Source organism: Pantherophis guttatus, chromosome 2 (assembly GCF_059756535.1).
Source record: "Pantherophis guttatus breed Tessera chromosome 2, ASM5975653v1, whole genome shotgun sequence".
Classification (NCBI taxonomy): domain Eukaryota; kingdom Metazoa; phylum Chordata; class Lepidosauria; order Squamata; family Colubridae; genus Pantherophis; species Pantherophis guttatus.
In genome coordinates, this window is record NC_142064.1 from 33,954,806 (window position 1) to 33,982,643 (window position 27,838).

General features: G+C 36.7%; 1 protein-coding gene across 1 annotated transcript in view; it reads left to right on the top strand.

Annotated features, from left to right (window-relative positions):
• The window catches only part of DMGDH (dimethylglycine dehydrogenase), a 35,418-nt gene that overhangs the window by 424 nt on the left and 7,156 nt on the right, over positions 1–27,838 (top strand). Inside the window, exons 2-13 of the mRNA XM_034441064.2 lie at positions 2,447–2,618; positions 7,699–7,797; positions 8,010–8,174; positions 8,434–8,638; positions 15,100–15,348; positions 17,302–17,500; positions 19,979–20,148; positions 22,112–22,265; positions 23,066–23,231; positions 24,715–24,845; positions 26,041–26,258; positions 26,438–26,595. Coding sequence (XP_034296955.2) covers positions 2,447–2,618; positions 7,699–7,797; positions 8,010–8,174; positions 8,434–8,638; positions 15,100–15,348; positions 17,302–17,500; positions 19,979–20,148; positions 22,112–22,265; positions 23,066–23,231; positions 24,715–24,845; positions 26,041–26,258; positions 26,438–26,595 — 2,086 coding nt within the window. The remainder of the gene's footprint in view (positions 1–2,446; positions 2,619–7,698; positions 7,798–8,009; positions 8,175–8,433; positions 8,639–15,099; positions 15,349–17,301; positions 17,501–19,978; positions 20,149–22,111; positions 22,266–23,065; positions 23,232–24,714; positions 24,846–26,040; positions 26,259–26,437; positions 26,596–27,838) is intronic.

Consider the following 27,838-nt stretch of genomic DNA (forward strand, 5'->3'; position numbering starts at 1 on the left):
GTAGGCTGCCCATAGAGGGAGGCGATACACATCTCTTAAATTCCCCATTCCTAGATATTCCAGGACATTAAAATAACTTAAATGTTACAATATTGACAGACACAGGAAGGGGAGCGGGATTGCATGTGTGTGATTTTTGCCCACAGTCTAGATAACAGCAAGCCCAATATTTATTTATTTGCATTTTATTCTACCCTTCCTCCAAACATATTGGAGGGGCAACTGCATTTTTCTTTAATTTTCAAACAAAAAGTCACTCAAGAGGCTTTGTAGCCAAGCACACAGTTGAACTAACCTGTCCCTGACCTAATGACAGAATTGCTCACCATAATATTTAGACGTGTATTACATTTCATTCCTAATGCATGCCTGGTTGGATCCTTCAAAAAAAAAAAATTGTGGCTAATGGTGCCAGTCCAAGACACATTGCACTTATTTCACCTTTTATTTTTGTTATTGTAGAAAAAATGGAGAAGCAGAAAATATAGACAGATGAGTTGAATGTGATGAAATTTAGATATTCAGTTAAATGACAAAATAATTGCACAATGAATGATACAACTGGAAATATCCTTGAATTTTATCCCTGTGCTTGCACTGCACGCTTAACTTGGTTACGGAATTACTGTACTGTAATCTATTTTCTTGGATTGCACAATACATTAAATTATAAGTTAACCAAGAAGTCAACTAAGTTGCCCAACAGGGTAATTAATAAAAAGAAGCAAAGTTAAAACATTAAACTCAGTACATTGTGTAAATCAGTAGTGGGTTCCACTTACCTACCAGTTCGGAATTGGGAGCATGTGTGCGCGCTCCCTTCGCTCACATGCAGTGGTTCTGCGCATGCACAGAGCATCAGTGATGAAGTCTGGGCAGGTGGGCAGAGCCTCCCACCACCACCACTACCAGTTCGCCCTGATTTGGTGCAAATGCAAGCATTGAACTGTAACTGACTGTTAAATGTTATGGAAATTCAATTCATAAACCTATTTCTGGCATATTTAGCATGAAATGAACACAGTTCATCTGTCTGTTTGTAAACTACTCTGCAGCATTTTAGATTAACTCAATTGGCTTCTTAGATAATTATAGGTAGTTCTTGACTGTTGTGTTCATTTAGTGACCTTTCAAAGTTACAACAGCACTGAAAAAAGTGAGTTATGACCTTTTTTCACACTTAAGATTGTTGTAGCACATGTGCTCACATGTTCAAAATTCAGATGCTTGGCAACTGGTTCATATTTATGACAGTTGCAGTATCTCAGGGTCATGTGATCACCTTTTGCGATTGTCTGACAAAGTCAATGGGAAAACCAGATTCACTTAACTATGTTATTAATTTAACAACTGCAGTGACTCACTTAGCAACTGTAGCAAGAAAGATCATAAAATGGAGTAATACTCACTTAACTGTTTTGCTTAGCAACAGAAATTTTGGGCTCAATTGTGATCGTAAATTGAGGACTACCTGTATTTGGGTATGTTGGTGAAAACGAGATATTTTTCCTTCCTTCCTTATCTATAATTTATGTTTCGAATCCAACACAACATGGATGTGCCATTCACATAGCTCCATTTGAGATGCCACCAGATTAGATTTTGCCTCTTGTGCATGATTTGCCTTATAAAGATTTTCTTTAAATAGGAGACATATTATGTAGTCTGTCATTTGTAACTTTACATTTTTGTACTTCTTCTATTTTTGTTCTTATTACAGAAAATTCCATTAAAGAAGAATGATTAAACTATATCTTTGGCATATTATAATTACACACCATGTTGGCACAGTAGAAGATGTACAAATGTCATTAAACAATTAAACAAAGCACAGAATTAGTGTCTCAAGTTGCATGAACGTTCAGTTGATTGGGAGTCATAGTCTAGAACAGTGTTTCTCAACCTTGGAAGCTTGAAGACAGGTGGACTTCAACTCCCAGAATCCCCCAGCCAGCGCTGACTGGGGGATTCTGAGTGTTGAAGTCCACCCATCTTCAAGCTTCTAAGGTTGAGAAATACTGGTCTAGAATCACTATTGATATGCTATCTACCCATTTTGGCATCTCCACAAAAGGATACTGGCAAAAATGTCTGGTAGGCAATAAGAGAGCAAAGATGGAGCCCTGCTCCTTTTCAGCAACTCACAGAGTGTATCTATTTATGCAGATGATTGCTTTACTCTGGCAAGATTCTGTCTGTAGCTAAACAACAATAAAGAAACTAATAAATAATTCCCCATGCCATTCTTAGTTCTTTAATCCTGATGTTTGATGAAAACAGTTAGTGTTCATCATTTTCATCTGTGTAGGTCAAAATTCTATTAATATTCTACAACTTAATTGTTAATAAAAACAGTATATAAAGAACAATTGATATTGTGTTTTACAGTATGTAATTGTGTACAAAATATGCTGAAATTAGAAGCATCCATCATTTGTCCCCCCAGGGAACAAAAGCCATCTTCTGTGGAAGCAAAGTGGAAAGACACAGCAGAAACTGTAATTATTGGAGGTGGTTGTGTTGGTGTCAGTCTTGCCTATCATTTGGCCAAGGCTGGCATGAAGGATGTACTTTTGTTGGAAAAATCTGAACTCACTGCTGGATCTACTTGGCATGCAGTAAGTGAAATTTCTAATGTTTTAAACATGGAACAAAACCTACATTTTCTGTGCTTAGATCACAATTCATTTTTGACTAGAAATGGATTTTGGTGAGCCATTTAAATTAGAACAGAATAACAGAGTTGGAAGGGATCTTGGAGGTCTTCTACTCCAATCCCCTGCTTAGGCAGGAAACCCTACACCACTTCAGACAAATGGTTATCCAACATCTTCTTAAAACCTTCCAGTGTTGGAGCATTCACAACTTCTGGAGGCAAGTTGTTCCACTGATTAATTGTTCTAACTGTTAGGAAATTTCTCCTTAGTTCTAAGTTGCTTCTCTCCTTGGTTAGTTTCCACCCATTGCTTCTTGTCCTGCCCTCAGGTGCTTTGGAGAATAGCTTGACTCCCACTTCTTTGTGGCAGCCCCTGAGATATTGGAACACTGCTATCATGTCTCCCCTAGTCCTTCTTTTCATTAAACTAGACATACCCAATTCCTGCAACCGTTCTTCATATGTTTTAGCCTCCAGTTCCCTAATCACCTTTGTTGCTCTTCTCTGCACTCTTTCTAGAGTCTTACTGTGCAATGCAGTGTAAAATGTCATCTAGCTGAAACTCATTAATTACTGATGCTTAATGCTAGTGTAAAAGAACCACTTGTCCACTTGCAGCTGTTCTGGCAACCAACTGTACGCTCCGATTGAAGGGAATGTTCCTGGATTACCACTGTAATATGAAACCCAGAGAGACAGAAACCGTGTTCAATAACTTAACAGTTATGTTTTGTGGGACATGATATTTTGGAAGCAGATGTACAGAGCTTCAACAATAAACAAATTATGTGTAGAGATAAAAATGGCATTTAATCTACTGCTGCATTTAAATTAACATACATCAATCTGATTTTGTGAACTTTTAGGGTTGCAGTCTAAGAAGAAAAACACTCTGATGTAACAGGAAGAGAAAGGTTGCATTCACTGAAAAACAGTCTATTTATATTTCAGTTAGTACATAAGACATCTTGCTCTGGAACGCATAAGAGTTCCTGGCTCACCCAAGTGTCATCACTTGTTACAAAGAAGTTGTTTTCAGTAGTTTGCAGTCAGAGAGTAATCCTAGATACCAGATCATGTATCATTTTATTATGCCAAGTTGGACACAACTAGAATGTACGATAATATCTAAGATGGAAAACATTTGTGGTCATCATATATGTTCATATATACTTTAGTTTCTAATAAGTTTTATAACAAATATTTTTCTTCTAATATGAGAAGAAAATCACCTTTATAATAAAGTTTGTTTTGTTATTAGAAGCTAAAAAAAATAATATTCTCAGTCTGAAAATCTTGAAGTACTAACTTTCCAAATTTTTGACTGTTTACATATGCAAGTACGATTGCTATATTGATTTAGGCATGTATTAAGATGTATGGTTTAATCATTAAAAACCCTGTCCTTGAATTATTTCTGCTGGAACTAAAATGGGATTAATGGTTTGATCTGTTTCCTTAGTGCACCAGGCTTTCTTGGATAATTCCTAAAGGAAGCTCATGGGGTTTCCAAGAGTTCTTTGATAATGTTTAGAAAAATCTGAGCTCTAGAAAGCTTTTCACCATGTCTTGTATTTATATGTCTTCCCCTGGCAGAGGGGAAGGCTGACAAAATTGGATGCCTTAGCCTTAGGTTCCAAAAGTGATTCCCTGGAAATATCTGGTAGTGTTGGATATCCCAGTATTTGGAATTAACAGGACAGCATAACCTTAATAGTAATAGTAGTAATACTTAATATGTACTCATCAACATGAAAGGGTGATTGCGTAATAAACGATGCATCTGTCCTTTTTTTCCTGTCTAATGCAGTATTCCATTCTCTAGCAGGAGCTGTTCCCTTTAACTGGTGTAGCTAACTTTTTATATGCAAAATGAGTAGGTTTCCACTTGCATTTCTTGCAGCATTACAAAGTTGGATTCATGCAGCTACACAGGTAGAACACAGTGACTAAGTTAGCCATTGTCTCTCATTCACAAATCCTACTGAAGGACCAAATAAGTTTTTTTTAAGCAGAGAATGAATCATATTGTTGCCTTGTAATATTAACTGTGACTGTATACTTGCTCTGATTAATGCAGGATTTTTCACTCTTCTATGAAACGTGCATCACAAAAGCATATAAAATATTAGCTAGAATCATGGTTACAAATCTATTTGTTAATGATAATGATTTTAGATATTTGTTTTAGTTTTGTCGTATGCTGCCTAGAGCCACTTACACTCGGTGGGCAGTTCTATAAATTGGATAGGTAAATAAATAAAGTATGCTAAGTGGGGCTAAACCTGAGATATTTTGTCATTTCCATAATTTGCTTTAAGATAATTTTCCATAACTTTTAAGAAGGTTGCAGAATTCTTATCACTAGCTATAGTTGTTAGAAACTATATGGTTCTTTCCTCATGCTATTAATTTTTAGCTGCTAATTGTTCTAGGATTTTTTTACAATTGTTATTTTTATGTTATGCTGCTTTTTAAAAATCCAGACCATGAATTTTGATTGATTGATTGATTTCGTTGTATATATGATCTAATGACAATGACAATAAAGGCTGCTATTATTATTATTATTATTATTATTATTATTATTATTATTATTATTATTATTATTATTATTATTATTATTATTATCTGACTGACCTTATCCTTCAGTGCATGGTTAGGGCTCCAGGCTGGAAACTAGGAGACTACTAGTCCCACTTTGGTCATGAAAAGACAGCTGGGTAACTTTGGGCCAATCACTCTCACCCTAATTCACCTAACTGGGCTGTTGAGAAAATAGAAGGTGAAGGAGTGTTAGATATTTTGCCACCTTGAATTATTTATAAAAATAGTGAAGGTGGGATAATAAAGAAAACCTGTTGTATCATCACCAATCCTGCTTCCAGAGCGTTAATATTGTATTAAAGGGCAGTTCCAATTTTCCAACCAGTAGTTGAAACTGTTCCCCTTGAAGACTATCTAATGTCCTCTCACCAAGAAGCCTGATTAATAAATTATATTTTCTGTTCCGGTCATAAACATTGCTTATTAGGGCACTGTGTTCTATGTTATCATTCTTGTTGCATGCAATCATGTTCTAATAAAGCAACAAACCACAGATTTGGTCTGGCTGGAGTCTGTAATACTACAACTGTCAGTGTTAAATAAACAGTTCTTTGGGTAAGTCTTTCGTTAGAAATGTGAGGTGCTTGAAAAAAAGGTATCTGAAGGCTAAATAAGAGCTTTGCAAAATTACTCAAACTATTTCTGAATGTAATTTGAAAGACATAGCCCAAACTTTTTTTGCAGATATTATATTTAGATCCAGAACTTGTCACTGTTCATGAATCATAAACTACTTTCCAACCTTTTGTTTTTTACAACAGAGCCATCTCCATAACCACATCTGACCAGCTAGTTCTTACCTGAAATGGTTTCTTACAATCTGGAGGCCGTAAGGCTGTATTTCTGAATGCCCACAATTTTAGAAGTTGTAGAATTTTTTCCTCCTTTGGTTCCCATTCCCAATGAACTATCTTTTTTAACATTTAAATAAAGGCCCTGTCTTATAAAAGCAACATTTGGAATTTCTTGTTTAATGAAATTGAAAGCTCCTATAATTGTTTTTATTTCCTTAAAAATTTTTAGTGGAGCCCTTTCCACTAAGCAGAAACTTCGTCCACCTCAGGGGGCCTCCCCTCTCCATCCAATGTTATCTTAGTTTTAATCAACTGGGTCTTTTTCAGTTTCACTTTGAATCTTGTATCTCTTATCAAAATTAAGACTTTGAAGGTTCATTCCTTCAAAGCTTCTTCCTCAAATCTCCCTACGGTAAAAGTATTATCAGTTCAACATTTATGCCACATAATAATGGACTATCTGGGCTATTTTGAAACTCTTCAAGTTTTAACCACCCGTGTAGGAACCTGAAACCCCCCCACCCCCAAATTAGGTTCGACTCTCTGGAGTAAATGGCAAAATAAAGAGGCATTTAGCCAAATCAATCACACTAAGTCATTTAATTTTCATTCATATTTTGCTTAGGAGTTCAGGTGTGCTGCCTGCAGTTGGAGGTATCTGTGATATCTGTTATAATATATACAATCATTTTACAATTTTTTCCATTTGATTCTAAAACAGCCCAGATCAGACCATTGAAGGGATTAACAGTCTTCTTAATTGCCTTTTTGTACAATTTGTACAATTTGCCCAATGTGCTATAATTTTGAAGATCTCTATTAGCCTCAAGATGGATAAATAGACAATTTCCAAAAATAATTAGAAAGTGAGACTAACAAACCCAATATCCTTAAAAATGCTCCATCATGGTTGAAAACATGGACATTTTCCTTTATTTCCTGGGACTCAAATCCATTGAAAATTGCCCTCCCATGGTCTCCTTATGAATAATAGCCATTCAGATGAATAATAGCCACAAGTGGGCATTCTCCTGACCTCTCCAGATCCAGAGTGTAGCCATGATGTTGACTCATTTGGAGATGTGCTAGTTCCCATTCCTCACTCAGAAGTCTGAAATCAACCAATTTTAAACATACCAACATTTTGAATATTGAATGTATTATACTATCTGGAAGTGTGGTAACAAGAATGGTGAAAAGGATGAATTTTCATAATCCAAGAATTATGAAAAAGTGAATGAAATGGAAGATGAGGATAATAAATGTAAAAAAATGATAGTTATGAAAATGAGGATAGGAGAAACTACAGTATGTATGAAGAAAAAAGATATTACAGAGTGTTTACTCAAAGACTTGAGAACAAATTTGATAGAAATTAAAAATAGTTTCGAAGTGGGTGAAGGGTTCACTGAAGAATCTGCAGCAAAGTAAATGAAATTAAATATAAAATTTAGGAATTCATTTTGAATAAACTGAAGTGAAAGAATGTTGGGGAAAATATATTAGATATTTTAATGGGAATGGTAGTGATATGTTGAACGCAAAAATTAAAGCAAAACCTTAAATGTTATTGTACAAAGAAAAGTTAATGGAAACGAAATGATAAATGTTGTGAAAATCTTTTGTTGATCTTTTTTAAAGGCGGGTTTGACAACATATTTCCATCCTGGAATAAATCTGAAGAAAGTCCATCATTACAGCATCAAGCTTTATGAAAAGTTAGAGGAGGAGACAGGACAGGTAATAATACCTAATTTACCACAAGTTAAATAATAATTATGTGAAATACACAAATATTAGTAACTATCTTATTTAATTTGATGAGAAGGAACCTAGATCAAGATATATTTTATTGTAATTATTTTGAACTTTATTGAATTATGCATAAATGCTCATGAATGTTCGGTTTTGGAAGATGATAAGTTGTTATTGTTTTGTTTTGTTTCTCTCAGGCTGTGGGGTTTCATTGCCCAGGGAGTGTTAGAATTGCGTCAACTCCAACAAGAGTGGATGAACTTAAATACCAAATGACTCGAGCAGGTTGGCACCCCACAGAACAATATCTTATTGATCCAGAAAAAGTGCAAGAATTATTTCCATTATTAAACATGGAAAAGGTATGTGAATACAATTTATTTATTTACAATACCCATAAAAATGTTTAAGAAATGCAAAGAAACATGTCTTAGATGCAAAACTATGTTAGACAAACTAACATGTTTTTTTTAAATTCCATATGGAAAGATTTTGAATTTCTAGAAGCTATATATTGTTGCCAAGTTTTGTATTCACATCTTTCTTACTTTCTACTGACTGGAACCAGGGAGAAAAAGTAAAACTAATATAAATAACATAAATTAATTATGTTTGATACAGGTTTTAGCTGGTCTGTACAATCCTGGAGATGGTCATATAGATCCTTATTCACTTACTATGGCCTTGGCTGCAGGAGCCAGGAAATATGGAGCTCAGTTAAATTATCCAGTTCAAGTAACTAATTTAAAATGTAGACTAGACGGAACATGGGAAGTTGAAACTCCACATGGAACAATTAAAGCAAACAGAATTGTGAATACAGCTGGTAAGTGATGAATTATGCTTTCCTGCCTTTATAGTTTAACTATAACTATAAAAAAAATCCATCTAGGCAGGAAAATGTAACTTACATATCAAAGTATTAATGTTTTAGACAATATATTACAAAATAAAGTAATAATTTGCTTTTCACTTTATATTTCATGATCTCATGGAATTTTTTTGCTCTGTAGTTTATAAAAAGATTTCATTATTTGCCTTTTAAGATTTAATGAGAACAATAATAAAGAATCTAAGTTAATTTATGCCCAGCTACATTACATAAATCAGTGGATCTAAGTTGCGCACCAATATATAGGATAAATACAAAGCCAGATTTCCAAAGTATAGATTTAACTGAAGGCTCATCCACACAGTCATTTTTTCTGTACTTTTCTCCCATCAGCCAGGTGGAACTAGATGACAGGAAAGAATTGATTTGCATGATTGTTCAGTACTATAGGTAATGTGATAATACCCAACAGCACACTCTTGGGACTTGAGGGTATATGAGACATGTTATTATGCTGTGGAGTGCTCTTGGCTACATCTACAAAATGTTATCAAAATGATTGTCAACCAGTTGACCTAATAACCATTAGCTGGCAACAAAGAAAGTTTTTATATTTCTTGGATGTTATCCAAGGGTCGGCTGGAATGGTACAAATGAGATGCAGACAATGGATAAGCATTTTTGAGGAGCTGGTGTTTGAGAAATAATTTTGTTACACATGTGTAGGTTAAAATGTCAATTTATCCATCAAAAAAGGGAGAGCAGTGGCTCGTGTGGTTAGGACGCTGGGCTGACAATCGGCAAGCTCATGGTGGAGAGCCGGTTGCTGCCACATGGTGGGATGAGCTCCCGTCACTCACTCCAGCTCCTGCCAACCCAGCAGTTTGAAAGCAGGCAACCACAAGTAGATACATGTGTATCACTTCTGGGGGCAACTTAACAAGGGCATGAAAGGAGCCTCCAGCTGGGCGACCCACGGGCAACGATAATGTCACCAGCTAATCCTTCCAATCCGGAAGTGCTTTGGGGCTTCCAACATGAATGTAGTATCCATCAAAAAGTAGCCTTTGAAGCAACTGCAGAAGCTGTGGTTCTAATCAAGCAGTGATAAAATTAGAAAAAGTCCCCATGATCACTTTACACCTTCAGAAAGCCCTCTGGACCACCTGCTCCATAGCCTGACATGAAAAGGACTAGTATTCAAGAGCAGGAGGATATTTTCAGTGAATTCATCTTTTGAATGCTTTGGGTTTCATAGCAATTATTGGTAATTACATTGCAGACCTGCCAGACCAAGCCAAGCTAAGTGGATTGCCAACCCTTGGTAGAGCCTTGGTAGCACAGCAGACTAAAGTGCTGTTAAGTAGCACCAGCTGCCTGCAATTACTGCAAGTTCAAATCTCACCAGGCTCAAGGTTGACTCAGCCTTCCATCCTTCCGAGGTAGGTAAAATGAGGACCTGGTTTGTGGGGGCAATAAGCTGACTTTGTATAAAAAAGAACACCTTGGGGGGGGGGGCGAAAGCCCTACTAAGCAGGTATATACAAAAGTATGAAGGCTATTGCTTAACGCATTGTAAGCCGCCCTGAGTCTCCGGAGAAGGGTGGGATATAAATCGAACCAATAATTAAATAAATAAATAAATAAACCGTGGCTGCATCATCTAAAGCTATCCCCACACATGCCCTACATTGTCTTAGAGTGATCCTTGGGGTAAGAAAAATGGCATCACAATAACCATTTCCCTGGCATACCTGCCTTTTCTGCTTCTATCACCCTTGGCAAAGAAGGGGGCAAGTTGGGAACAGATTATTTTATCCTTTGGATCAGTTCATGAGAACTGGCACCAAATTAGAGAACTGGCACTGAACTCTCAATTACTATATATATCATTTTCTTTCCAAGTGAGAAAGAAGTGGGGTAGAGGCATGTCATCAATTGCCCCTGGGTATGGTAAAGGTCCATAATGCTATCCCTTTTATTTATTAATGTTAGATCTTAATAGTGGCAATGGTTTAAAAAAATGAGATTCCATAACATGGGAAGTTTCCTTATTCGATTTGTAATGCCATTTAATCTTTATGCAACTTGAAGCAGTGTACAGAACAGTTGAAAACACAATGTAATAATAAAAGCACAGAAACAACAAAGACCAGCACAGAGAATAACCCCCAAAATTAAATTTGTATTATATTAATGAGTTTCCCTATGCCCCTGGCCCAGCCAAGCCTTTATGACTTTCTTGAAGGGCAACAAGCTCACAGCCATGCAGACTTCGAGGGGAGTGATATCCCAGGTTGAAGAAATTTTGACTTGGCTTTGGGGTAGGGTACAATTGAGCAAACCATTAAGAAAGTATTTTGAGAAAATACTATGTAGTCATGGGAAAAAAAAGGAAGCTGCAAAAAGACTTAAAACAACCCTGCCTTGATTTTGTTTGTTATAAGATGGGGCAAAGGGAACTCTGACGGACTTTCAAGATTTTTTAAATATACCCTTCAAGTGTGTTTCTCAACCTCATGCTGGCTAGGGAATTCTGGAAGTTGAAGTTCACACATCTTATAATTGCTGAGGTTGAGAAACATGGCCCTACAATAATAAAAGAGCTTTCCTGGAATGCCTTCGTTCTCTGTTTCTTGATCTGGCTTATTTCAGAGGACTGACAGGAAATATCTGGGAAAGCAACAGCAAAATAAGGAGAGTAGAAAGACAAAAACAAACCCTAAAGGAAAAGGCAGATATTGGTAGACCAGTCTATGCAGGTTTTTCTCATTCTCTCATTAAGTTAATAACTGAAGTATGCCTGGATTCAATGTTTAGCCAAAAGAACCCTTGGAACTAACACAGTATTGATTACTCCCTTGGGAAGTCTAGGTAAACAAAAGTATGTAGTCTCCTAAAACTGTTGGAGCCAATCTTCTTTCTTTGTTCCATATCCTCCTCTTGAAAACAAATAATTTGCTCTGCGTTTTCATGCCAGGTTTAGTGTGGTAAATTCAGAGTGGCTTTTGTAGAGAACAGCTTACCTTTAGGTCTCATTCATTTGCTCAATTTCAGAGCATACATTACACAATTTCCAAAGCATAATTCAAACTGTTCTGAAATCTGCAGTTTGTCTAGCTGCTGCTTCATGGTTAGTTACATCATTATGTCTATTGCTGTCACAACTTTTATGGAGTCCAATGGCCTTTTAAATTTGACGAGCAAAAAGCAAAATATTCCTCAAAATATTTTCCCTCTTCCACTTTGTGGTTCGATGTTTAACATACAAAAATTATGTGCTGTGTTACTATTCAGGCAGTTTCCAAACTTGTATTTTTTGTTGTTGGAAGGCAACTCTTTAATTTGAAGATAGTGGTAAATTCTTGGTAATAAAACGGCAAGTAGAAAGGCTCACTTCCACATATGTAGGAAGGGGTTAGAAGGAATGAGAAGGTTAACCTTTACTTTGTTTCCAATCTCCGCTTCATGACTTGGTCTTCATAAAAAGTAGCTTTGGAATTGAAGCCATATGCGTTAAAACAAAATTCTTTCTGTTTAAGTACAAGTATGCAAAAAGTTTCAAGATTAATCCAAGATGTTTAATGGTTTTAAATACCTGGGTGCTGTGTTAAGGTTTAGGTAGGAAGAAGTTCCAGCTGAAAATATAGCATGAGTTGCATAGAGATGCATGGTAGCTCTTTCTTTCTTTCTTTCTTTCTTTCTTTCTTTCTTTCTTTCTTTCTTTCTTTCTTTCTTTCCTTCCTTCCTTCCTTCCTTCCTTCCTTCCCTCCCTCCCTCCCTCCCTCCCTCCCACCTTCCTTCCTTTCTCTCTCTCTCTCTCTCTCTCTCTTTCTCTTAAAAGGAGGTAATATAGTGTCTGCTGTATTAAACTAAATATAAACTATTTATATAATATATAAATATTAATTTATATAATTTAAAATATTAAACTATACACAACTAAATTGTGTATAGAAGTTGAGCCAATCACCTACTACCATAGAAACCTATGGTAGTAGGTGATTGGCTCAACTCCTATACACAATTCAATTCGACTATACTCCAGTTATAGGTACCTTACAACCATTTGTTTAATGACTGTTCGAAGTTAGAAGGGTACTGAAAAAAGTGACTTATGACTGTTGCAACATTCCCATGGTCATGTGATCAAAATTCAAATGCTTAATAACTGATTCATATTCATGACGGTTGAATTGTCCTGGGATCATGTGACCATTTTTTGTGACCTTCTGACAAGCAAAGTCAACAGGGAAGCCAGATTCACTTTATAACTGTGTTAACAGTTGCAGTGATTCACTTAACAACTATGGCAAGAAAAGTCATAAAATGGGGCAATATCATTAACAACTGTCTTGCTTAACAACAGAAAATGTGGGCTCAATTGTGGTTGTAAGTAGAGGACTAATTGTATTCCCTTCTAGAAATAGTGCACTCTAACTTCCATAAGAACAGTGTTTCAGATTCCTACTTGTGCTTCATGTCTAGAAGATCATCTGTCTGAGTTGGAAACTTGTGCTTGTCTGGTGATCTTTAATCTCTGACTAAAGTTTAACTTTTGTACAGCCAGTCTGATTCTCATAGTTCATGATAAATTTCATTTAGCCTGGAATATGACCTTATTGGAAAAACTGCAATCCTATGCTATCTGTGGACTACAATCAACAAAGGTACTGTTAAAATAGCAAGCCCTGGACTTCGAACTATAAAAGGAATTTGAGTTTGCAGCTGGCTAAGTATCTTGGAACTGCCCAACCATTGTAGATACCTACTCAGATTCACTACAGCATTCTCCTACTTGCTCCGTTAAAAGGGAGATTTACTAAGATTCCTTACTAGGAAACCTACTGTTGTTGCTCAGGGCCAGTCAGAACAGAACAGAACAGAACAGAACAGCATTCTTTATTGGCCAAGTGTGATTGGAGACACAAGGAATTTGTCTTGGTGCATACGCTCTCGTTGTACATAAAAGAAAAGATACATTCATCAAGAATCATAAGATACAACACTTAGTGATAGTCATAGGGAAACAGTCAATATAAATCTTAAGGATACCAGCAACAAGATTGGGTACATCTCGCTTCACTGTGAGTTTTACAGATACCTTCTTAAGAAAGTTTATATGACCTTTATAGGAAGATTTTCCAGATCATCCAGTTAAATTTTATACAGTGCATATGCAGCTGTCCATAGCAAAGGAACATCGGGAAAGCTGGGATGGGGACATTAGTTATTACTTTGTTTCTTGTATTTATACACCATTATAAATTAGGTTACAACTAACAGATTACACTCATTCAGTGTAAACTTATAAAACACATTAATGGTATTAGCTGGATGCATACAAACAAACAAACAAACAAACAAACAAACAAACACAATACAATACAATACAATACAAAAGAAAGAAAAATAACAACCAGAAAATAAAAGTAGTAGCTTTTTCTTAGTCTTTAAATGCACTTCCGAACCCTTCTGATTTTTTTACCAGCTTTAAAAAGCTACTACCAGGGATGCTAACCTGGCCTCAGGAGGAAGCTATTCCAAAATACAGGGTCTGCAGTCAAAAAAAATTATTGGATCTCTCCCTGCTCACTTGATAGAGCTACATTGGTATGGAAACCTGGAAGGATCTGTCTGTCTGTCTGTCTGTCTGTCTGTCATCTAATCCAGGGGTGGGCAACTGTGGCCCTTTTACAACCTGTAGACTTCAAGTCCCAGAATTCCTGAGCCAGTTTGGCTGTATCAGGAATTCTGGGAGTTGAAGTCCACAGGTTGTAAAAGGGCCATAGTTGCCCACCCCTGATTTCTAATCTATCATCTATCTGCAGGGATGTCCTTTTAATTTTACCATTTTAGCTTTCCAATTTTGTAATTCTTGAGGATATTAATGTGTTTTAATGAAATCAGTGCCTGCTCTTATTACTGTTTAATAATAAAAACCAAGCAACACATTGAACAGAAAGCCAGCGTGGTTTGCTTCGGGTGCTTGTTTAGAAACCAGGAGTCTATGAGTTCTAGTTGCTCCTTAGGCATGAAAGCTGGCTGGGTGACCTTGGAACAATCACACTCTCTCAGCCCAATTCACTCACAGGGTTGTTGTTACAGGGAAAAGAGGAGAAAGAAAGAGTATTGTGTGTGCTCGCTGCTTGCATTATTTATAAAAATAATAAAGGCAGGATATAAAGACTGCAGACATAAATAAACCTGAAGTTATCCTGTTTATTTCTGGGCTTTCCTTCCTTTGACTTTTTAAAATATTAGTTGGATACATTATAATAGAAAGCTGCAGCCCAGGCATAAGTGTGTGGGTTATGGTTTCCTTGAACCAGTCATATTTAACAACATTGAATTTTACTTTTTAAATATTGTACTTAAAAAAAAAAAGATTGTGCTATTTGTTGGCCAGGATCATGTCATTCTAATATTTATATTTCTGTACATTGTGCTTTTAGGTTTCTGGGCTCGAGAAATAGGTAGAATGATTGGACTACATCATCCACTTATACCTGTTCATCACCAATATATTGTTACTGGAACTATCCCTGAAGTGAAAGTCCTGAAGAAGGAATTGGCTGTTCTTCGTGACTTAGAAGGTTCATATTATCTAAGACAAGAAAGAGATGGCCTTTTATTAGGGCCATATGAAAATCAAGAAAAAATGAAACTGCAGAAATCTTGGGTAGAAGATGGAGTCCCACCAGGTAATTTTTCTTGGAAAAAATAAATTTCATTGGTACATGCTGGGTGCTCAGACTTGTTAATTGGATTTTTACATTATACATATACAGGTGAATCTCGAAAAATTAGAATATCGTGCAAGAGTTCATTTATTTCAATAATGCAACTTAAAAGGTGAAACTAATATATGAGATAGACTCATTACATGCAAAGCGAGATAGTTCAAGCCTTGATTTGTCATAATTTTGATGATTATGACTTACAGCTCATGAAAACCCCAAATTCACCATCTCAGAAAATTAGAATATTACATTAAATCAATAAAACAAGGATTGTACATAGAACAATATCGGACCTCTGAAAAGTATAAGCATCCATATGTACTCAGTACTTGGTTTGGGCCCTTTTGCATCAATTACTGCCTCAATGTGGCGTGGCATGGATGCTATCAGCCTGTGGCACTGCTGAAGTGTTATGGAAGACCAGGATGCTTCAATAGCAGTCTTCAGCTCTTCTGCATTGTTCGGTCTCATGTCTGATCTTTCTCTTGGCAATGCCCCATAGATTCTCTATGGGGTTCAGGTCAGGCGAGTTTGCTGGTCAATCAAGCACAGTAATCCCATGGTCATTGAACCAGGTTTTGGTACTTTTGGCAGTGTGGGCAGGTGCCAAGCCCTGCTGGAAAATGAAGTCAGCATTCCCATAAAGCTCGTCTGCGGAAGGAAACCTGAAGTGCTCCAAAATCTCCTGGTAGACGGCTGCATTGACCCTGGACTTAATGAAGCACAGTGGACCAACGCCAGCAGATGACATGGCTCCCCAAATCAACACAGACTGTAGAAACTTCACACTGGACTTCAAGCATCTTGCAGTGTGTGCCTCTCCATTCTTCCTCCAGACTCTGGGTCCTTGGTTTCCAAATGAGATGCAAAATTTGTTCTCATCAGAAAAGAGGACTTTGGACCACTGAGCAACAGACCAGTTCTTTTTGTCTTTAGCCCAGTTCTTTTTGTCTTTAGCCCAGGTAAGACGCTTCTGACGTTGTTTGTTGTTGAGCGGCTTACAAGAGGAATACGACATTTGAAGGCCATGTCCCGGATCCGTCCGTGTGTGGTGGCTCTTGATGCACTGACTCCAGCCTCAATCCACTCCTTGTGAAAGTTCCCAACGCTTTTGAATGGCCTTTTCCTGACAATCCTCTCCAGGCTGCGGTCATCCCTGCTGCTTGTGCACCTTTTTCTTCCACACTTTTCCTTTCCACATATCTTTCTATTAATGTGCTTTGATACAGCACTTTGGGAACATCCAACGTCTTTTGCAATTACCTTTTGAGGCTTTCCCTCCTTATGGAGGGTGTCATTGATGGTTTTCTGCACAACTGTCAGGTCAGCAGTCTTTCCCATGATTGTGATTCCTACTGAATCAGACTGAGAGACCATTTAAAGGCTCAGGAACCCTTTGCAGGTATTATGGCTTAATTAGCTGATTAGAGTGGGACACTTTGAGCCTAGAATATTGAACCTTTTCACAATATTCTAATTTTCTGAGATTGTGAATTTGGGGTTTTCATGAGCTGTAAGCCATAATCATCAAAATTATGACAAATCAAGGCTTGAACTATCTCGCTTTGCATGTAATGAGTCTATCTCATATATTGGTTTTACCTTTTAAGTTGCATTACTGAAATAAATGAACTTTTGCACGATATTCTAATTTTTTGAGTTTCACCTGTATATCTATAAAGACAAAAAGAGCTTTTGACAACCTTGCTTATGAATGTATACTAGTCATTGCTTCTTTGCTGTGCTCTTCCGAATTTATATTTATATCCAGATTTATATTTTTTGCTTACATGTCCAATATTATAACATTGGAGACTTATTGAGAACGGGAACATTTGCTTGCTCTGTATAAAATAGAAAATATATTAAAGTGGAAAGATAATACATACAAAATGTATCACACTTTTTTTTAAGGCTTTGGAAAGGAGCTTTTTGAATCTGATTTAGATCGAATAATTGATCATGTCGAGGCTGCTATGGAAATGGTCCCTGTCCTGAGAGAAGCAGATATTATCAATGTAGTTGCAGGTCCTATAACATATTCTCCAGATATTCTGCCAATGGTGGGACCACATCAGAGCGTTCATAATTATTGGGTGGCCATTGGTTTTGGGTAAGTAAGCTGATTCTTTAATGTTTGGGGGTATCAGTCATTACTGAAAAAAGTTTGTTAAATGACTTTAATCTTTACTGCAAAAATAAAATAGAAATAAAATATAAACCACAGGTATCTGTGCCTGGTTTTCCTTTTTCAGAAGAGGAATTTGGAGACTTGCTGCAGGTAATGATAAGAAATTTTAAAAATAAAAAACCATCAAATTGAGATAGTATTCACTGAGAGTTATTAAAGATCTCTGGTGTGATATTTATTTGTTAAAAGAATATGCAATTTATCTCTAATATCAGAGGACTTTGTTGTTGTTTTAACCATTTAACTGTGTCCAACTCTTGGCCACTTTATGGGCAAGTGCTCTCCATCCTATCCTGTCAAGCGCAGCTTATTTCATTTGTTGGATGTTCATCATTGTATCAGTTTTGATGTTATCAAGCCAGCATGTTCCTTGCTTGCCCCTTCTTGTTCCACTAACCCAGTGGTGGGATTCAAAATTTTTTACCACCAGTTCTCTGTGTGTGACTTGGTGGGCGTGGCATGGCTTGGTGGGCATGGCAGGGGAAGGATACTATAAAATCTCCATTCTCTCCCCACTCCAGGGGAAGGTTACTGCAAAATCCCCATTTCCTCCTGATCAGCTGGGATTTGGGAGGCAGAGGAATAGATGGAGGTGGGGCCAGTTAGAGGTGGTATTTACCGGTTCTCCGAACTACTCAAAATTTCCGTTACCGGTTCTCCAGAACTGGTCAGAACCTGCTGAATACCATCTCTCCACTAACTATTCCTAGCATAATTGACTTCAATGAATTTGAACACATGATTTTGCCAAAGTAAATCAGATGTAGACTTTGATTCAGCACCTCTCTGTTGCTTGCTCTGGCAGTCCATGGTATACACAACAATATAAGCCAGCACCACAGTTCAAAGGCATTAATCGGAGGACTTAAAACTTCATTAAAAAAAGTTCTAAAATATAAAAATCCTTAATTTTGGATTAATAGTTTTAATTTATTTAATTCCAAAATTTGACTTTATGTATGGCTTAAAGTCATCTTTTGGAATTACAGCTAGCATTTTATGGTGCTGATTATTTTTTTTTAATGAATCTATTCTTCTAACATTACATTTACACTAATTTGCAAATAATAGGGGGTGTGATGGCTGAGTGGTTAAAGTCGCTGAGCTTGTCAGCTGTAAAGCTGACAGCCTGGGTTCAAGACCTGAGTGCTGCACAATGGGGTGAGCTCCTGTTACTTGCACCAGCTCGTGCCCACCTAGCAGTTCTAAAACATGCAAATGTGGGTAGATAAATAGATACCACTTCAGTGGGAAGGTAACAGTGTTTTGTGCACCTCAGTTTACAGTCATGCTGGTCACATGACCACAGAAATGTCTTAAGACAACACTGGCTCCCTCAGCTAAGAAACAGAGATGAGAACTGCCCCCTAGAGCCACACATGTCTGAACAGGGGAAACCTTTACCTTTTACAATTAATATGTCAAATATTTTCCTCTTTTGTGGAAATTGTGAGATATTGCTGGTGACATTATCAAAGATTCTGGATCTCAGAGATTTATCCTGTGGTATTTGAATTTATATTGTTTCAGTAAGAGTCAATATTGTCTCTCCTATTGATTTTATTAACAATCTGGTAAGGATTTGTATATTATTGTCCATGTTTATAACAGTTAAATAAAGTATTAATTATTGCAAGGCAATAATCCATTTGCATCTTATAAAACTAATTTATTACAGGTATAATTTTAGCTATAAATAGGTATGCTTAATGTGATTTGAACTTCATTTGTTGCGATTATTCTATTAAAATATAATTTAACATTAGGTTATGAATCAGAATAATGATCAATTTTTATAATTCATTTACCTTTACAGAGCAGATCACTGATTTCCCCATTTTACAGGTGATCAGCTAAAAAAGAGATAGAGAGATAGTAAATGAGAAGGGACTGTCCTATGAAGATTGCTCCATGCCAGATGTATTTCCTACACAGAGGGCATTTCTTTGGAGGAAGCTGCAGGTATCAGCATGTTATATATGAAAATGTCTATTTATCATGTGTATATACAATAAGAAAATGCAGTTAACTGCAGCTTCCTATGACATAAGCACATGGTATCATAGATAATTTTGTCACACAGACTAAAACTAAACTAATGCTGCTTCCTATGCGGAAGTTTGACTTCTTTGTAGGAGATTTCATCCTGTGTCAAATAGATCTAAATCAATGCCTTATTTAGGAATTAAACACAGATTTTCAGATCTAATCCTTCTACTGGAGCTGACTTCCTCTCCCTTGCTATGCCTTGCACTAACCAAATATCATGGAGTTAAAAAAAAAAACCAGAATGCCTGTAAAACAAGTAGAATGTGAGTTTACATAGCCTTTGTTGAAATGTTTGATGGAATATATTATTGTAGTAAATTAAGTATTTTCCCTCTTTCCATACCCTACCAGGTATGGAATCATTCATGCTGGAGGGATAGGAAAGTATCTTAGTGACTGGATACTCAGTGGAGAGCCTCCTTTTGATCTAATCGAAGTAGATCCAAATAGGTATGGAAAGTGGACAACTACAAAATACACAGAAGTAAAAGCAAGAGAATCATATGGTTTCAATAATATTGGTAAGACATTTGCTTATAATTTTCCATGTTATGGATAATATTGACACTTAAACATTCTTATACTGACTTTTCTATAATTATCTGGACTAATAGGAATAAGGATCAGTTATGTATTGCCATGTGGTTTTGGAATTCTCTAATACTATACAGAGACAACATTATATATACTATCTTCTTATTTTTATCCAGTGTCTAGTGTACTTTGTTTATGTAGAGAAAGCCTATGAAAATGTTTATGAACTTAAATTATGCAGTGATGTTGAAAATTGGGTTCTGAAAGTGATAAGAGCAGCATATGATAGAAATAAAGCATGAATGAGAATGTGGGTTAGATCAATTATGCAAGGTGTATGGATTTTAAAATTAAAATGAATGGAGTGAATGTTTGTAAGTTATAATAAATGATAAAATTAATAATAAATAATAAAAACAGAGCATGTAGTAGAAAAATGGATGAAGAAATCTTAAGATATACATAGTATAGCAGGTGGCAGGTGGCTGTGCTGGTGCTGTGAGGAACCAATGTTTGTCTGTAATGGTTAGGTGTTGGCCTAGAAAGCAGGAGAGTTCTAATCCCACCTTAATTATGAAAAACCAAATGGGTGACTTTGGGCCAATCACTCTCCCTCAATCCAGCCCACCTCGCAGGGTTGTTGTTGTGGAGAAAATAGGAAGAGGAAGGAGTATTTAGTATGTTTGCCACCTTGAGTTGTATATGGGGGAAAAAGGTAGGATAAAAATCTGTAAAAATTTAAAACGTTAAAAAAAGTTTGCTATAATTGCTGTAAAATAAGTGTGAATTGTTCATAGAGCACACTTCTGATCACTTGTGACATGCAGTCAGAGTGCTTAAGAAGCACTTATGAAGTATTTGTCATACAACAAGAAGAGATGGGGTGAATGAATGGATGGTAAAAGAATGTAGACGAAATACAAAAATGAGTAATCAGTACAAAAAGCTAACTTGAGATAGTTTGGTCATGTAGAAAGAATGAGCAAGAACCGAACTACAGATCAAATATATGAAGGAAGAGAGAATAAATCCATAGAAAGGAAAAACTGAGGAAAGTCTCCCCAAAAAGAAAGAGGTGAGAAGCTTAAAAACAAAAAAATATGTATTAATTATTATATGGATGTGGTAAAGTGAAAGTAGAAAGAGATGGAGTGGCCTATACTTTCAATGGTGTTGGTTTCAGCTGCAGGTAGTCCTTGAGTTACAATGGCAATTAGGAAAAACTGAGGAAAATCTACCCAAAAAGAAAGAGGTGAGAAGCTTAAAAACAAACAAAAATGTATTAATTATTATATGGATATGGTAAAGTGAAAATAGAAAGAGATGGAGTGGTCTATACTTTCAATGGTGTTGGTTTCAGCTGCAGGTAGTCCTTGAGTTACGATGGCAATTGGGGTCAGAATTTTTGTTGCTAAGTGATACGATTGTGAAGTATGATGTCAGATGACCACCTTATTTAGCAACAGCAATCCTTAAAATCCTGGTTGCCACTATTAACTGAATCCCACCATCATTAGCTAAAGACCCAGAACGATCCAAGCCACTCCTGGCTTGGTCCCTCCTAGCCACAACATTGCTAGGTAAGTGACTGCCTCCTTGTCAACTCCTCCCATCTGATTTCCCCTCCCATCTCTGCCCTTTGGCCATCTTGCACTCTGTTCATCCTGCCAGCTCTACCAGCCTGCTGTCCTGCCAACCCCAGTTGTCCTTTGCTATCTTTTCCTGCTGCTGCTGCTGAGACGTGCCCAGTGTGGCCCTTCATGAAGCAGCCTGGTCCTCTCCCTGAGGCACTGCCTGGCCCTTGCCTAAATCATACATGGCCTTGTCCAAATTGCGTGTGGCCTTCTCATGAGGTTTTAGAAGCAAAACTTTTGTTTGTACAGTATATGTGATTAAATTTATTGTTTTTCATGTTGTTTGATTTAATGTGCTATTTTCCTAATTTTGCAGTTGGATTTCCTAAAGAAGAAAGATTTGCTGGGAGACCTACAGAAAGAGTCAGTGGGCTTTATGAAAACCTTAAGTCTAAATGCTCCATGGGATTCCATGCAGGCTGGGAACAACCTCATTGGTTTTACAAACATGGTGATGACATTGGATACAAGTAAATGAAAGTTAAATATTTGTGCTGCTAATTTATCTAAGAATTTAATAGAAACATTGTACTGCATTGTCCATTTTCTGTGGACCTTGGTGTAAGAGGTGTAGTAGACAAAATGTAGTGTCTACTTCAGATGTAGTAGATAAAATCTGGCCCTATAACATTTACTGACATAACATAAAATAACACAATCCCATTCCATATTTGTACATGAATAAAATGAGTAAAATATGTATGCATAAAATCCCATATTTAATGGACATTGTGGTTTAATAGACACTCCTGTTTTATTCATTCATTAAAGTAAGGTTTACGGTATTTTATATTCAATAACTAGTATGTTTATAAATTAATTATGTTTATATCTTCCTCTAAAATGTATAAATGGTTTTCCTCCTCATTTTATTTTTGCTGTTCTTTTAAGAAATAGGATAAGAATAATTGATCCATCAATTTTCACTGCATATCTGGCATATGTATATAAACTCCTTGTTTCTGTTTAAAATATGAGAAGTGCCCTTAAGAACATATTATTCCTGTATTATATGACATCTTTTGTTTGAAACAAATCAAGTATTTTGCTTTCAGTTTAAAATATATTTTATTTGATCTCTACTATCCATTGTAATGCATTACTAGCTATGTCAGCATTTTGAAAAGTAGGTAATACATTAATCAAGATACATGACATTTATTTTTAAAGGAAAATAATGCCAAAATGATGTTTTTGAACAAGTTGCTTTATGCTAATTTACAAATAGTCATGCTAGGTTTTTTGAGTCATTGAAATATTGTTTTTCCAGACCTAGTTTTCGACGCACAAATTGGTTTGAACCTGTAGGTCGGGAATATCAACAAGTGATGGAAAAAGTGGGTGTAATTGATCTTACTCCTTTTGGCAAGTTTAGCATCAAAGGCAGTGATTCAGTTAAACTTTTGGATCGTCTCTTTGCAAATGTGGTCCCAAAGGTAAATAATGTAATAATAATAATAATAATACATAGTCCACTGTTAATTCCATTCATTGATCACTTTGTACTCAGAGGTGTTGAATCAATAGTCCCAACTAGATAAGTATACCACCATCCATCTGGAGCTACAGGGACCATGAAAGTCACTTTACATCATGTCACACTGCCTTCCCCACTGTATTGACATTTTCCACATTTCTTAATTGCCACTAGCTTCCTTCGTTTAAATATGAGGGCACAGTTGAATACAAAGTGATTTAGAATTGGCTTCCCCTTGCATTTTTAAAAAGCCAATAATGTAATAATACTTTTTGTAGATTGGTTCCAGGGTGCTAAAATAACAGGGTCATAATCACTCCATTATTTAGATGCATTTGGCTATTTCTAGACTCATCTCATTTCCACATTATGGTGGCTAAGGGCAAATACATCTTGTATACAGTGTGTTTACTATGGAATGGAGTAGAGATTGCATGGATCATATCTGTATTAAAGAGATAATCAATGCATATGATGTAAATCAGAGATGTCAAACTCGATTTCATTGAGGCCACATCAGGGTTGTGTTTGACCTCGGGTGTGGTGGGGGGGCATGGCCAGCTCAATGTCACTCGTGTCGGGGGAGTCTTTGGTGGCCCGAGCGCTCTGCAGCGAATAGGGGCTCCCAAGCTTCATTTCTGGCTGCAATGGTGTCCTGCAATCCTCTGCCAGCGAAAACGGGCTCCCAAGCTCCATTTCCAGCTGCGGCAGTCTCCTGCAACCCTCTAACGGAAAACGGAGCTCAGGAGAGCGCATGTGGTCCTCCCAAGCTCCATTTTTGCTGGCAGAGGCATTGCGAGCTGCTCCTTTGCTGTTTCCAGGGCAGTTGCGTGGGCCTGATCTAAGCACCTCACGGGCCAGATGCGGTCCCCGGGCCTTGAGTTTGATACCCCTGATGTAAATAACGCTTCCAACATCTAGATATTTAATACATTCCAACTTAAAGAGACTGATGTAGACCTAATCCTGTTAGTTGTGAGGATATGCAGGAAGAAGAGCAAAGCAAGCTGTTTGTTTACCTACTCATCTATGTATTTATTTAGCAGATTCACATAGGCGCCCACCTCATAAAGCATAACTCTGGACAGCTTAGAAACATAATAATTAAAACCATAAAACACTCAAACATAAATAAAAAGAAAACACAAAAGTATTATAATTGTTATTTCTCGAAAAGAAAACATAATGAGTTGCCAAAAAGTGCCAGGTCAGAAGAAGTGTTTACAGATTTGCCTGGAATAAATGTTTTCCAATTGATTCTGAGTACAAAATGTTTCTATTAGGAGGGAAAAAAGAGAAGAAGATCGAAAGGCAGCAGTGGAAGAAGTCTACTTAATTCAGTAATATTTGTGTGCTATGCTATAAAAAGTTAACTTGCATTATTATAAGCTACTGTATAATTGATTATTTTAATGTAGAGTTTTGACTTTCTTTCTACATAGATGGGTTTCACAAATATAAGTCATATGTTAACCTTCAAAGGCAAAGTCTATGCTGAACTTACAGTCTCTCATCTGAATCCAGGGGAATTTTTATTAATTACTGGTTCTGGATCAGAGCTTCATGACTTAAGGTCAGTGTAAATTTTAAATACTGAAGTTTTAAACTAACCTGTGGTCCAAGGAATTTAGGATAAACTTCAGTTCAGAATAATAAAAAAAGGTTATAAAAACTTGAAATAATAATACCGGTAGCTTTTATCAGAGATAAATTAATGACTGGTTGAGTATATCGGTGTACTGTATATAGTGTAAAATCTTGAGAGCAATTTGTTCATAAGGTTTCATAAACTGCAGAAGTCTTGTTCATTAATGTGTGAGAAAGTTGTGTGTGGATACAGGAATACTACACTTGTTTGTGGGATATTTGTGTAAATATGTTGAATGAGTACAATAAGAAATAATTTTAATGAGCTGTCCATTGATGAAATATTAGGAATGGAAAATTCTGTAATAGCCTCAGTTAAGTCATAGGTTTAAAAAAACCTTATGGGCATATTTTTGCTTGTTTCTTCAACCTTTCCTTCCTTATGGCATAAAGTAATGGTTATACCAATCTTATCCAAGAAGTCTAAGAAATCTTTTTGTCTGAAATGATTGCTGGAGTTGTACCATGCCTTAGATTCACAATTATTATACTCAGGGGTGGGTTCTACTTACCTTTACTACCGGTTTACAACAGGATCGTGTGTGCGTGCTTGCTTCGCTCACCCGTGCGCCATGCTTCTGCGCATGCGCAGAAGCTTCTGCACATGCGCAGATCACCGATGACGACATCCGGGGCAGTGGGTGGGGCTTCCCACCAGTTTTAGTACCGGTTCTTGCGAACCGGTCCGAACCGGGGGCAACCGACCACTGATTATACTCCTTGATCTACTGACTAGCTATAGTTGAAGAGACAAGGCTGGACTAACATGTTATGTATCTCTGTAGTTAGACAGGAATTGCATTTCCATGCTGTTTCTGTCTCAGAAGCAGATACAAATTCTGTCCTGTCCTATGAATTCTCACAATTGGAATCTTCTAGCCTGGTTACCAGTTAGGAGAAAAATTTAACAAACTAGTAGTAAAAAACAAAAACAGGTAAAACAGAAGGAGGAGACTACATTATTTCCGAACTGTTTAGCACCAATGACTCCACTGACTCTTTGATAATTCTAAAAGACTTAGATGTCTGTCAATATTACTCTTACTTTCTATAGAATTTCTAGTCCTATAATATTTTAAATATTATTTTGTTCTGATCTAATAATTCTATTTTATACACAGATGGATTGAAGAAGAGGCATTTAGAGGACAATACAATGTTGACATCGAAAATATTACAGATGAAATTGGAGTACTGGGTGTAGCAGGTCCATATGCACGGAAAGTTCTCCAGAAATTAACTTCTGAAGATCTTAGTGATGCTGCATTTAGTTTTCTACAGTCCAAGCATTTAAGCATTGGTAACATTCATGTTACTGCAATTAGAATTTCTTATACGGGTAAGTGAAAGGAAATTGCTTTTAGTCTCATAAATAGAATAGTTGATTTTTCTAAAAACGTAAATATCAAATAACCTAGCTATAACAAAAGATCATTCCAAATTTCTTTTCAGGTTAAAGTTTTGATGGCTACAATTTAATCCTAGTTAAAAATGTATATTAGTCTTGATTTATTATAGGTGAACTAGGATGGGAGTTGTACCACAAACGAGAAGATACTGCAGCTCTATATTCTACAATCATGGATGCTGGATGTGAAGAAGGAATTGACAACTTTGGAACATACGCAATGAATACATTACGTCTAGAAAAGGCTTTTCGTGCCTGGGGAGCAGAGGTTGGAAACCATGTCTTTTGATGTGTGTGTGTGTGTGTGTGTGTGCATGCATAGTCATGCCAGTTTTGTGTGTAAAAGTGCTGGCCTAAATACGAGGATACTATGAGTTCTAAGCCTCTCTTAGGCATGAAATCCAGCTGGATGACTTTGGGCCAGAGTCTTTCTCAGCCCAACCCATCTTACAAGGATCTTTTTGTTGGGAAAACAGGAGGCAGGAGTATTAGGTATGTTGGCTGCCCTAGGTTGACATATAAATAAATCAATAAATAGCCAGGATAAATCTAACAATAATAAATTTAATTTAATAAAAAGATAATAAATCCAAAGTACAGAGTAATAATTATTACTCATAGACTAATACAGGGGTGAAATGCTCCTGGTTTGGACCGGATTGCCCGATCCGGTAGCAATGGCGGCGGGTGGCTTGGAGAACCGGTAGCAAAAATCCCTGCCTCCCCCATGCCCAGCTGAGCTGCGCAATCATCAGAGGCTTTTTAAATTATTTTTAAAAGCATTTTTTCTATAACCACTTTGGCTGAAAAAATGCTTTTAAAAGTTAAAAAAAAAGCCTCTGATCATTGCGCAGCTCAGCTGGGATGGTCAGAGGCTTTTAAAAGCATTTTTTTTACAACCACTTCGGCCGAAGAGGTTGTAGAAAAACGTTTTTAAAAGAAAAAAAGCCTCTGCCGATCAGGCAACTCAGCTGGGATCATCAGAGGCTTTTAAAAAGAAAAAGAGCCTTTGCCAATCAGGCAACTCAGCTAGGATTGTCAGAGGCTTTTAAAAGCATTTTTTACAACCTCTTTGGCTGAAGAAGTTGTAGAAAAAATGGTTTTAAAAGTTAAAAAAAAAAAGTTGGCCACGCCCACTCAGTCACATTACCCCCCCTCATCAAGCCACACCCACAGAACCAGTAGTAACAAATTTTACATTTCACACTGGACTAATACCATGTTTCCCCAAAAATAAGACCCTGTCTTATTTTCTTTTGGCCCCCAAAATAATCACCAGGTCTTATTTTTGTGGGATGTCTTACCTGCTTACCTTAGGTCTACTGCGCTGCTGTCTGACCTAGAGAAAAGTTCCTTTTCACATTCCTAGAAAGAGCTGCTTTTCTGGTCTGATTGAGTAAAGGTAATTTTATGGGTTTCCTGATTTGTCTTGCTTTAAAAAATGTGCTTTTATCATTATGATCCCTTGTCATTTATGCACTGCTGATTTTGCAAGGGGTGCTGAAACTTAC